A 15,500-nucleotide genomic window follows, 5' to 3' on the forward strand; every position below is an offset into this window, starting at 1 on the left:
AAGTGAATTCAGAAATTATTTTATCTGAATTAGAAGACAAAAGAAGGCCAAGACTACCACAGTATCATTCCAAATTAGATGTATTTATAATAATTTGTTATATTTTACTTATTTTGATTTCCTTAACAAGAGATCCATATTTATAAATACTAAACTTTGATAAGAATTTTTAACTTAGTGAAATTTTATATAATGCTTATAATATACCAAAGTTCTAAGTCATTACAAGTACTGCCTTATTTGCCTTCTCAGAACTCTAAAAAGTAGGTACAATATCTCCACTTTAAAGATAAGAAAGAAGAGATACAGAAAGATTATGTGATTTGTCAAAGTCACACAGACAGTTAGGCAAAATTTAAATACATAAATAAAAAAATAAATGTTTTATACCCATGAATAAAGTGTAATCGAATACTATTTCCGGGAGCCCGATCTCTTCTTTTAGAAGTGCCCTCGTTTTGTTTTTCTTTGTATTGCTCTTTAAGCTGAGGTAGATCTTCTTTGTAAACCTTTAAATAATGTACACAGACATAATATTAGAATACATCTCAATAAAGGTGTTCACACATACCCAGATATATGATTTGATTTGATCACTGATTTGATCACTAACTTGTTTGTTTATTTGTTTTGGGACCACATTTAGTGGTACTCCGAGGTTATTCCTGGTTCTGCACTCAGGAGTTATTCCTAGTGGTGCTCGGGAGACCATCTGGGATGCCAGGCATTGAGCCCAGGTTGACAATGTGGAAAGCAAATGCCCTCCCTGCTGTGCTACTTCCCCAGCCCTGATCACTAAATTTTTAACAATGTCTTGAATAGAAAGGTTCTTTATGCAATTTGCTTCCTTGAAAAGAAAAATTAGTATATACTTTCCATAATATAACTAAAAAATTCTTGTATAGTCTTCCAAAAGATGTTTATGCTTCACAAAGGAACTTTTTTTTCTGGGCCACACCCAGTGACGCTCAGAGGTTACTCCTGGCTATGCGGTCAGGAATCGTTCCTGGGGGCTGGAGAGATAGCATGGAGATAGGATGTTTGCCTTGCATGCAGAAGGATGGTGGTTTGAATCCCGGCATCCCATATGGTCCCCCGAGCCTGCCAGGAGTGATCTCTGAGCATAGAGCCAGGAATAAGCCCTGAACACTGCCGGGTGGACCAAAAACCAAAAAATAAAATAAAATAAAATAAAAAGAAATCGCTCCTGGCTTGGGGAGCATATGAGACATCGGGGGATCGAACCACGGTCCGTCCTAGGTTAGCACGTGCAAAGCAAATGCCCTACTGCTTGCGCCACTGCTCTGGCCCCCTAAAAGAATATTTTATTGAGAAAATACAGGAACATATTGTGACAAAATTCTATAAGCAGAACGTCTATTCTATAATTAATAATCCCATAGTATTATCACGTTTTTATAAAAGAACATTTTACATAAGTATATTTTATTTTTGCTTTTTTATGAACCACACCTGAAAGTGCTCAGAGCTTACTACTGGCTCAGTATTTAAGGAATGCTCCTACAGTTTGGGGGACAATATGTAGTTTTGGGGAACCATATGAAGATTTAATCTACTTGCTGTACTATCTCTCCAGTCCTTAAAAAATCTTTTTTGGCTAAACTGTTCTCTGTTTTTAGTGCTAGGAATCAAACTGGATTCACCATGTCGAAGGCAAATGCCTTACTTATATCATCATTCAGTTCTCTTTTTTGTTTGTTTGTTTGTTTGTTTGTTTTGGCCATACCTAGTAGCGCTCAGGGGTTACTCCTGACTCTGCACTCAGAAATCACTCCTGGCTCAAGGGACCATATGGGATGCGTGGGATAGAACCCACTTCCGTCCTGGGTCAGCCACATGCAAGGCAAACACCCTACCTCTGTGCTACCACTTAGGCTCCTGATCTCTTATACAAGAATACTTTAACTCAAAAAGGGAAAACTGAAATACTTCACATTTCTTGGAAAATACAAAACAATCAAATATAAAACCAGATAAAAAATAATAGAGATAAAGAGAAGAAAATAAATGTTTCTGGAGTGTGTGTGGGAGAATAAAAGATTTTAAAACCTACCTGCCGACGGTAGGTGAGCTGTGTTTCTTGTTCAATTTCAGAATCTAATTCTGGAACATCAGACAGATCTGAATCTGATTCATCGCTATTAGAATCTGCCAGACTTTCTGCAATTTAAAAAATAAAATGTTTGATAAGATTCATTTGCAAAACATACCATATAGTGCATAATTCTGTATTTCATTATATATATACACTACAAATCAAAAGACAAATAAAATGATCTATTTAAGTAACACTGATATCAGCAAACTTTACTAATGATCACCTTCCTCTCCACTCCCTGCAAATTCAATAGCTCCTCTAAAAAATTCTTCACTGGCTTCCCTTCACACTTGCCCCAATGACTGCCAAATGGAATTTACATCTTTTTTTTTTTTTTTTTAAGGATAAGAGTTAAAAAAAAATAGTAATAAGGGTGTGAGAGTGGCAATTTTTGTTTGCATAGGCCCAGAAAAATATGGGGAAAATGGAAAAAAAAAAAAAAGCCTTGGCCTAAATACAAGGAGAACTTATCCCTAAAATTTTCTGGCATAAGACTGACTCCAGGTTCCAGGCATACTAGGTTGTCTAATTCCTGAGTCATCATTCTCTGTGGTCCCAGTGAAATTTTTTTGCACATTAGCTGTTGTTGGTATTAGGTTTCTGTAGTTAAAGATTCTGGTTTCTGTGCATGGAATTTAAATCTTAATAAAAATTTTAAGTGAATATAACCCTCAACAAATATTGTAGAAAGACAGGATTATTATCTTAATGAGAGCCAAATACAAAAGTTAATTAAATATATTTTAGATACTATGGTTGAAATTTTTTCTATGTATATGAATGTAGGGATTGTTATATTGTATTAGATGATCTTGACTTATTTACCCAGGTTAAAAATCATATAGCAACCAGTCATCACAAAATAACTTTTAATGTTTTATTTTTGTTTGTTTTTTTGTTTTTTTGCCATTCCTTTAAGTTATCTTAGAGTAAGCTATATGAAATAAATTTAGTATGTGTCTGTTATAGGGACTGGCTGGAAGTGTGAAGGAAACTGGGGACATAAGTGGAAGGAAGGTCACACTGGTGGGTGGGACTGGTGTTGAAAACAGTGTTTGCCTGAAATAATTATGTTATGAATAAATCATGATGTTTTAATAAACAAATTAAAAAAACATATACAGGGGTCTGAGAGATAGTTGAGGTGATATAAAAAGGCCTGGCATGTACAGGGCCCTGAGTCTGATCTCTGGCACATGGTCTGACAGCACCAGAAATAGCAATTATAGCCCTCTAAGAAGCCCTTGGTGTGAGAACCCAATGGCTGGAGCATGCCAGGTCAAGTGCCACTAGGAGTGGCCAGATACTCTCATCATCCCCAGAACTACTGAAGGTATCGCCTATTTAAAATTCATTATATATACACATATAAATATTATATATATAAACATACACACATATACAAAGCTTAGTACTACCTCCCACAATGCAGAGAAAATATTTGTTTTGTTAACAACTGCTTCTTTTCCCTTTTTTTTTTTTTTTTTTTTTTTTACCAAGTAATGCCAGGGGTGGACCCTGTATCACTCAACATCTCTGGGAGATGACTATATATTTTTTCTTTAACAGTAATTTCTTTAAGCATCATGGTTTCATACATGTTTGTATTTGGATTTCAGCCATGAAATGCACACCCCCTTTAACAGTGCAACTTTCCTACCACCAATGTCACCCATTTCGCTCCTCCCCCTCCCCTGCCTGTCTTCAAGACAGACATTGTATTTTTTTTATCGTTGTCAATTGTAATTATTAGTGTAGTTATTTCTTTTCCTTCCTTCCTTCCTTCCTTCCTTCCTTCCTTCCTTCCTTCCTTCCTTCCTTCCTTCCTTCCTTCCTTCCTTCCTTCCTTCCTTCCTTCCTTCCTTCCTTCCTCCCTCCCTCCCTCCCTCCCTCCCTCCCTCCCTCCCTCCCTCCCTCCCTTCTTTCCTTCCATTTTCTTTTTTTTTTTGCGTTTTTTGGGCCACACCCAGTGGTGCTCAGGGTTACTCCTGGTTATTTGCTCAAAAATCACTCCTGGCTTGGGGATGCCTTGGTCCGTCCTAGGTTAGCGCGTGTAAAGTAAATGCCCTACCACTTGCGCCACCACTCCGGCCCCAGTGTAGTAATTTCTAACTGCTCTGTGTGGTAAGCTTCATATCATAGGTTGGTGCTTCTGGCCCTCATCTCTATTGTCTCTGGATATTATTACTATACTGTCTTTTCATTTTCTTTTTTTCTTTTTTCTTTCTTATTTTTTTTTGGGGGGGGGCACACACTCAGGGGTTACTCCTGGCTATGCACTCAGAAGTCGATCCTGGCTTGGGGGACCATATGGGATGCCGGGGAATCGAACCACGGTCCATCCAAGGCTAGCGCAGGCAAGGCAGGCACCTTACCTCTAGCGCCACCGCCTGGCCCCATTGTCTTTTATTTTTCTTAAGTTCCACAGATGAGACTATTCTGTTTATCTCTCTCCCTCTGACTTATTTCACTCAGCAAAATAGTCTCCATATCAATCCATATAAAGGCAAACTTTGTGACTTAATTTTTTTCTAATAACCGCATAGTATTCCATTGTGTGGCTATACCATAGTTTTTTGGCCACTCAACTACTGTTGGGCAGCTGGGTTGTTTCGAGATTTTGGCTAAACAACTGCTTCTTTACTCATTATTTGACATATTAAAAGGCAAACACAAGTCCTTAAAATTTTCTTTTGGTTTGTTTTTTGGGCCACACCCGGAGGTGCACTGGTACACGGGCGAGGGCATGGATGAGATGGAGTTCACCAAAGCCGAGAGTAACAGTAACAGGACACCATGGCCCAGGAGGCAAAGTTTGAGGAGATGGTAAAGAAGTAGCTTAGGTAACCTCACTATCTGCATGTCTCAAGCCTCCCAGGCCTGTATCCTGAATGTACCCTGTAAGTTCTCCCAGCTCTCAATACCCTGACTCTGGAATTCCCCAGGTCCCATCAGCAATGATCCAGGCATTGGCTTCTCCACCCTATTCTAATCCCATCGCATTCCCAGACTTAGGAGAGAGACCCTCTTTTTTTCCAATCCTGTTTCCAGATCTTCCTCCACTTGTCAAGGTCTTACCTCTCTCTTACTTTTGCACTAAGGGGTAATTCCTGACAGGGCTCCAGGATGGAACCCAACTTGATTGTATGCAAGGCAAGCACCCTATCAGCTTTATTATTTCTCCTGCCCCTAGTACTCTTTATTTCTCTATCCTAAAATATATGACTCTAAACATACTTTAAGTGTCTATGAATAGTAGCCATACTCTGTGAACTTAAAATGTCCAAGAATAGTAACTAATGAGAATAAATGGTACATGGACAGTAAAATTATTCTATTTTTAGACAGAGAAACTGTCTGTGCATTGTTTACTACTCACCTTGGGGCGCTATGTGAAGAGAATCTTTCAGTTTTCTTTCTGGAATAAATTTCCACTGAAAGACAGAGTGATCTGCTCCACCAATAGAAATAACCCACTGACGATCATGTGACCATCTGACATTAGTTACATGAGCTGAATGGCCAATATATTTTTTAAACTTGGCTCCTATAACAAAATATATACAACTATCAATAAGAAATGAAACACATAAAAAGACTGCTTTAAACAACTTTCTGGATTGCTTCAAGTTTTCAGAGTCAACGCATACTCACTCTTCCTAATATCTTAAATAGGTGAAGGAGACTAATTAAAATGTATTAAATAAGTAAATGAGGTAATATCAAGAGATATAAATCTTTGTTCTATTGATTCACAATAAATAGTTGTTAAGAACTAGAGGGCTCAAATTTACCCTGATGTAAATGATGAGGGGGAGACTATATCATACAAAAAAAGAAATATTTTCAGTTATGGAAAGGAATGAACTGCTGATATATACTAGGATATAAATGAATTTCCAAAAAATTGTGCTACATAGAAGAAACAATACAAATACACAAAAAGTTATAAATAATAGCATACAATTTATATAAAATTTTCAGGATAATTAAATATAGAGACAGAATAAAAATTGGCGGGTGCCACCCACAGTGAAGAGGGGGATGAAAGGAAACAGGTTAATATGTAAGGTCCCACTTTGGAGTAAAGAAAACATCTTGAATCTAAATAGACACATCACTGCAAAACTATACAATACTGTGTATCTTGTACAACCTCTTGTAAAACACATTGAATATACCAATTTCAAATGAACTATTCAGCTAAAATGACAAATTTTGCTATATGACTTAACCTCAACAGATTTTTTTGTTTGCTTTATGGGCCACACCCAGTGATATTCAGGGGTTACTCCTGACTATGCGCTCAGAAATTGCACCTGGCTTGGGGGACCATATGGGACTCTGGGGGATTGAACTGCGGTCCATCCTAGGCTAGAGTGCAAGGCTAAAGCCCTACCACTTGTGCCACTGCTCCTGCCCTTAAGTAGATTATTTTTAAAAATTACATACACATACAAAACTGCTGGGTATGCCCCCCCCCAAAAAAAAATAACAAGGTAGGAAAAGGATAGGAACCTGTGCTTGACAGAAAGGGAAATATAGAAGACCAAAAGATACTAGAAAAGATGGTCAACTTAATTAATAGTCAGATAAATGTAAATGAACACCACTCTTTACACAACAAATATTTACAAAAATTAATAAGTGCTAAAGAGAAGGTGGACCAATAGTTTGTAGAATGACAAAGTAGTTTAAAGAACTATTATGGAAATAATTTACCATTTTCTTGTTGGGGGAAGAGGGGCATACCTGGAAGTCCTCAGAGCTTACTCCTGATCCTGTAATCAAGGATCACTTCTGGAGGAGCTAGGGGACCATATGGGATGTCAGGGATCATATCAGCAATCAAATCCAGGTCAGCTGTGTGCTAGGCAAGCACTCTATTTGCTATACTAACTCTAGCCCCACAATTTGGAATTTTCTTAGAAACTGACTCAGGAATTTCACTCATATGTATGTATGTATGTATGTATGTATGTATGAATGTATGTATATACATATTTGAGGAAACTGCATATAATACAAGGCTGGAAATGACCTAAAGTCTATTGACAAGAGACTACATCAATGAAACATCACATATTCATATCAAATTACTTTACTACAATAAATGCAAATATATTAACATTACAGGCAACAATATAGATGAATACTAGCATAACAATGCCAAATATTATAAATGTAATTTATTGCCTGGTTATTTGCTTTATTCTAAGTCTAAGGACTTTTCTTCTGGAATGTAAATATTATTTTTACCAAAGTAAAATCTTTTTTGCCAATGGGACAGGGATAATCTTGGCAATTACTAACAGTGACAGTGGCCCTAAGATTAGAGCATCTTTGCTCTCACCTTTCCCTCCTTTCCCACAGTCTCTGTTCCATTTCCTGGAAAGAATGATTGCTTCAGAAATATTAAGAGCAAGACCAGGCACACCTAGAAAGAAAGATGGTGGGGCTGGAGAGATAGCATGGAGGTAAGGCCTTTCATGCAGAAGGAAGGTGGTTTGAATCCTGGCATCCCATATCATCCCCCGAGCTTGCCAGGAGCGATTTCTGAGCACAGAGCCAGGAGTAACCCCTGAGCGCTGCCGGGTGTGACCCAACCCCCCCCAAAACTAAAAACAAAAAAGAAAGATGGTAATAAAAAGGAAATAAGGAGTAATGGTTTGATTTGGGATATGGGGGAATTAAATGAAGGAGATTTTAACTCTTTTTCTCTGACATAATCCATTTTGTGTTAATTATTATGAACCTGTAAATTACTTTTGTTCTTTTCATATTTTATAAAAGCTGCACTTCAGAAGTCATACTTAAGGTGAATCAATAGTACAGCTGAACAATGTATCAAATACTATGTAAATTCCCAATCTAAAAGAATATTTCCAGTAATACTACTAATATTAAGAATAAAGGTATAAAAATTCAGCAAACACAGCACCTTAAGATAGTTCCAGTAACCTTTAATATTCAAAAGCTTACATTTTAATTCTAATCTGGTTTTCTCAATTACCTACAATAATCTAAATGTGATCCACAGTCACCAGTGCTTAGATATAAAAATTCTAATAACAATTTCTGAAAAGAGAGTGGGCCCAAGATATAATACAGAAGGTAAGGCACTTGTCTTGCACAATCTGGGTTCAGATTGTCTCTGACAACCCAGATGGTCAGACACCTGAGCACTACCAGATACGGTCCAGGGCAGAGTCAAGGCTGAAATCTTGAGAAAAGCCAGTTGTGGCCCCAAAACAAAAACAAGAAAAAAAGGGGGAAAAGTGAAAAAATATATGAACAACAACCCAAAATATCCTTTGCAATTTACATATGAATCAAACTACCCTGCAATAAAAAAGGATCTATCTTCTTCCTCCCTTCCTCCCTTCCTTCCTTCCTTCCTTCCTTCCTTCCTTCCTTCCTTCCTTCCTTCCTTCCTTCCTTCCTTCCTTCCTTCCTTCCTTCCTTCCTTCCTCCCTCCCTCCCTCCCTCCCTCCCTCCCTCCCTCCCTCCCTTCCTCCTTCCTTCCTTCCTTCCTTCCTTCCTTCCTTCCTTCCTTCCTTCCTTCCTTCCTTCCTTCCTCCCTCCCTCCCTCCCTCCCTCCCTCCCTCCCTCCTCCTTCCTTCCTTCCTTCCTTCCTTCCTTCCTTCCTTCCTTCCTTCCTTCAACCTGAACTTCTAAGAAAACTGTAATCAAGTAGGATATCAACAAATTACATTTGATTTAAACTCCTTTCACTGTTACCATAATCACTTTTTACTAACTGCATTTTCATTTTGGACTGTCAGTTTATCAACAAGGCAGGTTAAAATCACTATAAAATCTACTATAGGTATTGACACTATAGGCAACACAGCCTCACTGCACCTAATACAAACTTCCATACTATAGGAAATAGTAAATTTGAAAATTAAATCCCAGGAAAAGCTTGCTTTCCCTCAGTAGTAAGTATACATTTGTTCTTAAAATTTGCAGTAGGGAGGAAGACCCTACTGCTGCTCTGACATCGATTTACTAAAAAGAGTCTTCCCTTAACACTGAGAAGATTTAAACAAGAACAACGACCTGCGTACTGGGCAGGGCTTTCTGCATTGCCCTTTAATTGTGAGTCAAAATTAGATGCCGCTCCGCACCATCCTGACTTCAATGTAGGATATACAGATTCCAGGATCTTCAATATAGAAACATGATATCAACAACAGAGACTGAAAAATATAACTGTATGGGCACTACAGTCTATGACCGGGATTGGACAAACTAGTTTGTCTGGAGCCTTGAAATGGTCTTATTTCAGGAAACTTCAGGGGTAGGGTCTCCTTGTACTTAGGCCAAAGTTTTTCCTTTCCATGACCCCCATACTTTGGTGGGCCCATGCAAACGATAATTGCCACTCTAACATTGTTTTTACAGTGCTCCTTTGACTCTAAACCTGTAAGAAACCACTAGTAAAAATATCTGGAACTGCAAAAAAAAATGGTTTACAATAGTGTTAACATATATGCTTTTAGTTACACTAGCATTCTGGGGGATAAAGGAGGGAGAGAAGGGATATATGCTTGGGAACAGGGATGAAGGGAGGACAACACTGGTGGTGGAAAGGCCCTCATTTATTGTCACTGTGTACCTTAAATATCACTGTGTAAGATTTGTAATTCACTTAGGCCACAATAAAAAATTGAAATAAAAAAAAACTTTAACCTGCAAAACAAAAATATAGAAAAAAATTTGAGCTGATTTCTTAAAAAAAAATTGCAGTAGGGGGCTGGAGGTATATTACAGTGAGAAGGGTATTTGCCTTCCAAGTGGTTGAGCTGGGTTCAATCTTTGGAAACCCATATGGCCAGAGCTGCTAGAAATAAGCCCTGAGCACCACCAGGTATGGTCTAATCCCCAATACCAAAAAAAAAACAAAAACAAACAAACACCCAAACCAAAAAAAAAACCAGTAAAATATACAATAATGCTTTATGATTTGCTATCTTTTATTCTTGATTTGGTTTGATATTGATTATTGTCATTTTCCAAAAAAAAAAAAATAAAAACTATAGCTACCACTGTGTATACTCTAAAGACATGAAATAGAAAAACAATTATCTAATAAGATAAAGCATAGTTTTATATTATATATTATTATATATTATATATTTTATTATATATTATATACACTATATATTATATATTTTATTATATATTATATACATTATATATTATATATTTTATTATTTATAATATATTATATTATTATATTATATATTCATTTGTAATATATAAAGACAAAAATCATTATATAATAAAAATGTAATGACCAAAACCAAGTGTAAGAAGATAGTTAATGGGGCCGGAGAGATAGCATGGAGGTAAGGCGTTTGCCTTTCATGCAGAAGGTCATTGGTTCGAATCCGGCATCCCATATGGTCCCCCAAGCCTGCCAGGAGCGATTTCTGAGTGTGGAGCAAGAACTAACCCCTGAGCTGCCGGGTGTGACCCAAAAACAAAAAAAAAAAACAAAAAAACAAACAAAAAAAGAAGATAGTTAAGGTAAATTCTTAACTAGGGAAATAGAAAAAAATTAGTTACGTTTATTTTCATAAAACTCAACGAGATGTTTTGTTTTGTTTTGTTTTGGCCACAGCTGGTGAAGCTCAGGAGTTAACTCCTGGTTCTTGTATTCAGAAACCACTCCTGGCAGCTTGGGGAATGAGAGGATCCCAGTGGTCAAATCTGGGTCGTTAATGTGAAAGGCAAGTAACTTCTCTCTGGTCCCTTTATTGTTTTAGGCTTGTTTTTGATCTCTGTCAGTCTCAGCAGTGCTCAGGGATTATTCCTTGCTATGCACCCAGGATTCACTTCTGGTGGGCTTGGGGGACTATATAGTTGCTGAGGATTGAACCCAGGTTGGCAGCATGCAAGGCAACTGCCCTACCCATTTTACTATCTCTTTGGCTCCTGTTGTTTTGAAAGTCACACCTGGCAATGCTTAGGAGTTGCTTTCATCTTTTATTAGGGGTTATTTCTGTCAGTGTTAAGGGACCATATGTGATGCCAAAGACCAAATCAGTCCTTCCACATTAAACACATGCACTCAGCTCATTATGCTAACTTTCTAGCCCTCAGATGCCCCTTTTCTGTTTGTTTGTTTTGGGGGCAACAGCTGGCAGTGTTTAAGGATTACTCCTGGCAAGTTCAAGGGGACCATATGGGATGCTGAGGATTGAACTCAGGTCAGCAGTGTACAAGGCAAACGCTCTACCCACTATGTATCACTCTGGCCCCAGATGTCTGTTTTTTATTTAAAGATGCATTAGGGGCTACTTCCAGCAAACCTTTCCTTGAGACACAGAGTTATACCTGACACTGTTTAGGGGGCAATAAGTTACTGGAATAGAACCCAGGGCTGCATACGTGCTAGACATGTGCCATGACATTTGAACTATCTCAGTAATATCACCAGTACAAATAAATAATAAATATAATAAATATATAATCTCTATTGTTTCATGTATAATTTTCTGTAAAAATTTAAAATTTGTTATTAAGATTTACATAATATGTTAAAAAAGTACCTTTTCTTAAACAAGGATATCGAAATAATTTAACAATTCCATAGTCATCTGCAGTGACTAAAACTTGACCAACATGGTTTCCATCCACTGAATTTATATCATTGATTTCCGAATATTTGGGCCAAATTCCATTTACTTCAAAGCCTGAGACACATGTCCATGAAGCCCAATGAATGCCTTTAATTTCTTCTTTATTTGTCACTTCTTTTCCTCCTAAAAATAAATCAGTCTTACTTTAACAAGTGATACCATTTGATGTTTACTAATACATTAAATTATACTGTAACAAGGTAAAGTTCAAAAATTTTAAATCTTCTCATCATCCAATCATAGGAAAACAGACAAAATAAGAGTATGAGACCAGAGCTATAGCACAGCAGTAAGGCATTTGCTGTGCATGCAGCCAACACAGGACAGACTCCAGTTCGAATCCTGGGATCCCATATAGTCCCCTGAGCCTACCAGGAGTGACTTCTGAGAGCAGAGCCAGGAGTAATCCCTGAGCACCTCTGGGTGTGACCCAAAAATCAAAATATAAAAAATAAAAAGTAAAAAAAAAATAAATAGGAGTATGGAAAGAAGAGAAAATTGAAACAGAATTTTTAAAACAACACAGCTTCAGAGGCAGACATTTGTCTTGCAAGTGGCCAACCTGGGTTTGGTCTCTAGCATCGCATATAGTCTCTCAAGCACTGCTGGAGTTGGCTCCAAAACAAATTAACAAACAAAAAAAAGAGATTCAGAGACATGCATAGTTAAACTCAATGTAGTTTAATTAGCAAGTTCACCCCTATAAAGAATAAAATTGAATCCTATTAAAATTATGCTATAGGGGCCAGAGCAATGACACGAAGTGGTAAGGTGTCTGCCTTGCCAGCACTAGGCTAGGATGGACCACAGTTTGATCCCCCGGCATCCCATATGGTCCCCCAAGTCAAGAGCGATTTTTGAGCTCATAGCCAGGAGTAACCCCTGAGCATCACTGGGTGTGGCCCAAAAACAAAAACAAAACAAAACAATTACGCTACAAATCAATTGTGATAAGACAAGTTATAAGAAAAGATAAACAGGGGCCAGAGTAATAATAAAGTAGATGGAGCACTTTCCTTGTATGTGATTGACCCAGATTTGATCCCTAGCACCACAGAAAGCCCCAAAGTCTGCTCAGAAAGATTCCTGAGTGGAAAGCCAAGAGGGAACCCTAAACACAGATGGGTGTAGCCACAAAACAAAATACACACAAAAAAAGCAAAGGTAAACATTGTAAGAGGAGCGAGTGGGTATTTAAGGAGAAGGAAGAAGCTGAGAAAAAGAAGAGTGAAAAGAACAATGAAGAAAAGCCAAGAATTTACTTAGATGTGAGGATGTTAGTCACTCTTCATTATAAACAAAATGTTAATAAAAACTTGGGAAAGTATATTAATTTATGCAGGATTATTCAATAAGCTGTTGGAAAAATAGTAACAAATTAAGTAAACCTAATAAATTGATCATTGAGATTAATTTCCTAAACTACCTAAACTACTGAGATCTCATATTTTGATGATCATTTTTATTACCCCTTTTAAAATATTTATACATATTTTGGGGGCTGGTTTGGGGCTACACCCGTTGGTTCAGGGATTATTCTTGGCTCTGTGCTCAGAAATAGCTCCTGGCAGGCTCAGGGGATCATGTGGGATGCTGGGAATCAAACCGGGGTCCATCGCAGGACGGCCACATGCAATGCAAACACCCTATGGCTGTGCTCTCCGGCCCCAAAATATTTTATTGAAACCCTGATTTACAAGTTTAGTTTGTTAGCTATCTTACTATTTGAATTTTTTTCCCAAGTTAACCATAGGGAAAAAAAAAACCTTGTAATTTACACTCACACATTTGTAATTATGTTCATTAGTTCCTGCTACAAAAATGGCATTTTAAATTCTGACATCCACTGGAATTTTATCTTATAGAACTCATGTGACATAGAATTCAATTATCTTTTGTGTTATCAAGCAAAAATTTTTAATGAAAAACAACAGGACTTTGGTGCTGGAGAATAGTGGGGAGTAGAGCACACAGGTGATCCCAGTTTGATCCCTGGTACTACATGGTCCACTGAGCATCACTGGATGTAGCCTTTTTTTTTTATAATTATCTTTATTTAAACACCGTGATTACAAACATGATTATAGTTGTATGATTACAGTCATATAAAGAACACCCCCCCTTTACCAGTGCAACATTCCCACCACCAATTTCCCAGATCTCCCTCCTCCCCACACCCCACACCTGTACTCGAGACAGGCTTTCTACTTCCCTCTTTCATTCACATTGTTATGATAGTTTTCAGTGTGGATGTAGCCTTATAAGCTGCTGGGCTGTGGTCCTGGATGTCCTCAGCACTGCAAACACCAAGAACAAACACCACAATCTCTAGCTTATTGGCAATTTCCAGAGTGGCTTCAAGTCCCCTAACTACTACCTGGAAGATCCTCCTTACCTTCCAGAAAAATCCTAATAGGATTTTAACTATGCATCACAACTAATAGAAATATTAGTTCAACCTTACTTAATTTTTTTATAATCAAATGTAACTAACACTCTGTTTCTAGTGAAGTTCTAAAATATTTAAACACTATAATCCCAAAAATTATATATAACTTATTAGAAAAACTTACCTGGCATTCTATAAAAAAGCCTTTTACCATTTCCATCATTAGTTTGTAAATATCTACTGTCTGAGGACCAGTCTAAATGAGTGATGAAACTAAGTGACCCAATACATTCCCCACATTTTTTATAACGCTGAGCAACTCCATAAATATCAACTGTGCTGTCATTGCATCCAACAGCTAGGTAAATTCCATCGGGTGAATATTTTAACTCATGAATTGCTTCTTTCCTATCTTTAACATGTACAACTTCTGTCATGTCTCTGTGAAAAGAAAAAATAAGATATTGAAAACAGTTACCACAGAGTTAACTCACTTTTCAAAACTGATATGGTATCTTAGTGACACTGCCAAAAAAGACAAAAAAAAAAAAACTAGCCACTGACATAATCTAAAATAATGATAAAGCCAGTATTTTTAATAAAGTTTAACTGCCCCCAATTTTTCAGCATACTTTTGGAAGAGAGGTTGAAGCTGTACTTAGCAGTGCTCAGGGTTAATTCCTGCTGGTGCCAAGATTCAAACCTGGATCAGTTGCATTCTTAACTCGTATCCTATCAATCATACTTCTTTAAGTTTGTTATCAAGCTCTTCCACTGAAGCCTTACTGGCTATTCATAAAATAATGAGTGCCCCTGAGGTGCTGACATTTAACATCAAAACTCACTCACTACAAGCCAAAGTTGCATATTCCTGGGGCTGATGTGACAGTACAGTGGGCAGGCACTTGCCTTGCATGTGGCTGACTAGTTGGTTCCCCTGCATTCCGCATGGTCCCTAAGCATCACCAGAAGTGATTCCTAAGTGCAGAGTCACATTAGGCACTGACCACTGGTGGATGTAAACCCTCTACAAAATATTCATATTTGTGTGCATGAATATATTTGTACTACAATATACTAAATTTTAAATTCTTGCTATTTTATTTATTTATTTATTTATTTATTTATTTATTTTGGTTTTTGGTTTTTGGTTTTTGAGTTACACCCAGGCATCACTCAAGAGTTACTCCTGACCTGTGCTCAGAAATTGCCCCTGGCAGGCACGGGGGACCATATGGTATGCCGGGATTAGAACCACTGTCCATCCTGGGTTAGCTATGTGCAGGGCAAATGCCCTACCACTGTACTATCTCTCCAGCCCCCCCCCCCCAAATCCTTGCTA

At 37.6% G+C, this 15,500-nt stretch overlaps 1 protein-coding gene across 1 annotated transcript in view; it reads right to left on the reverse strand.

The window, feature by feature from the left end:
• The window catches only part of EML5 (EMAP like 5), a 219,618-nt gene that overhangs the window by 131,280 nt on the left and 72,838 nt on the right, over nucleotides 1-15,500 (reverse strand). The window contains exons 9-13 of the mRNA XM_049769917.1: nucleotides 14,343-14,599; nucleotides 11,680-11,892; nucleotides 5,499-5,666; nucleotides 2,075-2,181; nucleotides 391-509 (exon numbers count right to left, since the gene is read on the reverse strand). Coding sequence (XP_049625874.1) covers nucleotides 391-509; nucleotides 2,075-2,181; nucleotides 5,499-5,666; nucleotides 11,680-11,892; nucleotides 14,343-14,599 — 864 coding nt within the window. The remainder of the gene's footprint in view (nucleotides 1-390; nucleotides 510-2,074; nucleotides 2,182-5,498; nucleotides 5,667-11,679; nucleotides 11,893-14,342; nucleotides 14,600-15,500) is intronic.

The sequence above is a fragment of the Suncus etruscus genome, chromosome 3 (assembly GCF_024139225.1).
Source record: "Suncus etruscus isolate mSunEtr1 chromosome 3, mSunEtr1.pri.cur, whole genome shotgun sequence".
In the NCBI taxonomy this organism is placed as follows: Eukaryota; Metazoa; Chordata; class Mammalia; order Eulipotyphla; family Soricidae; genus Suncus; species Suncus etruscus.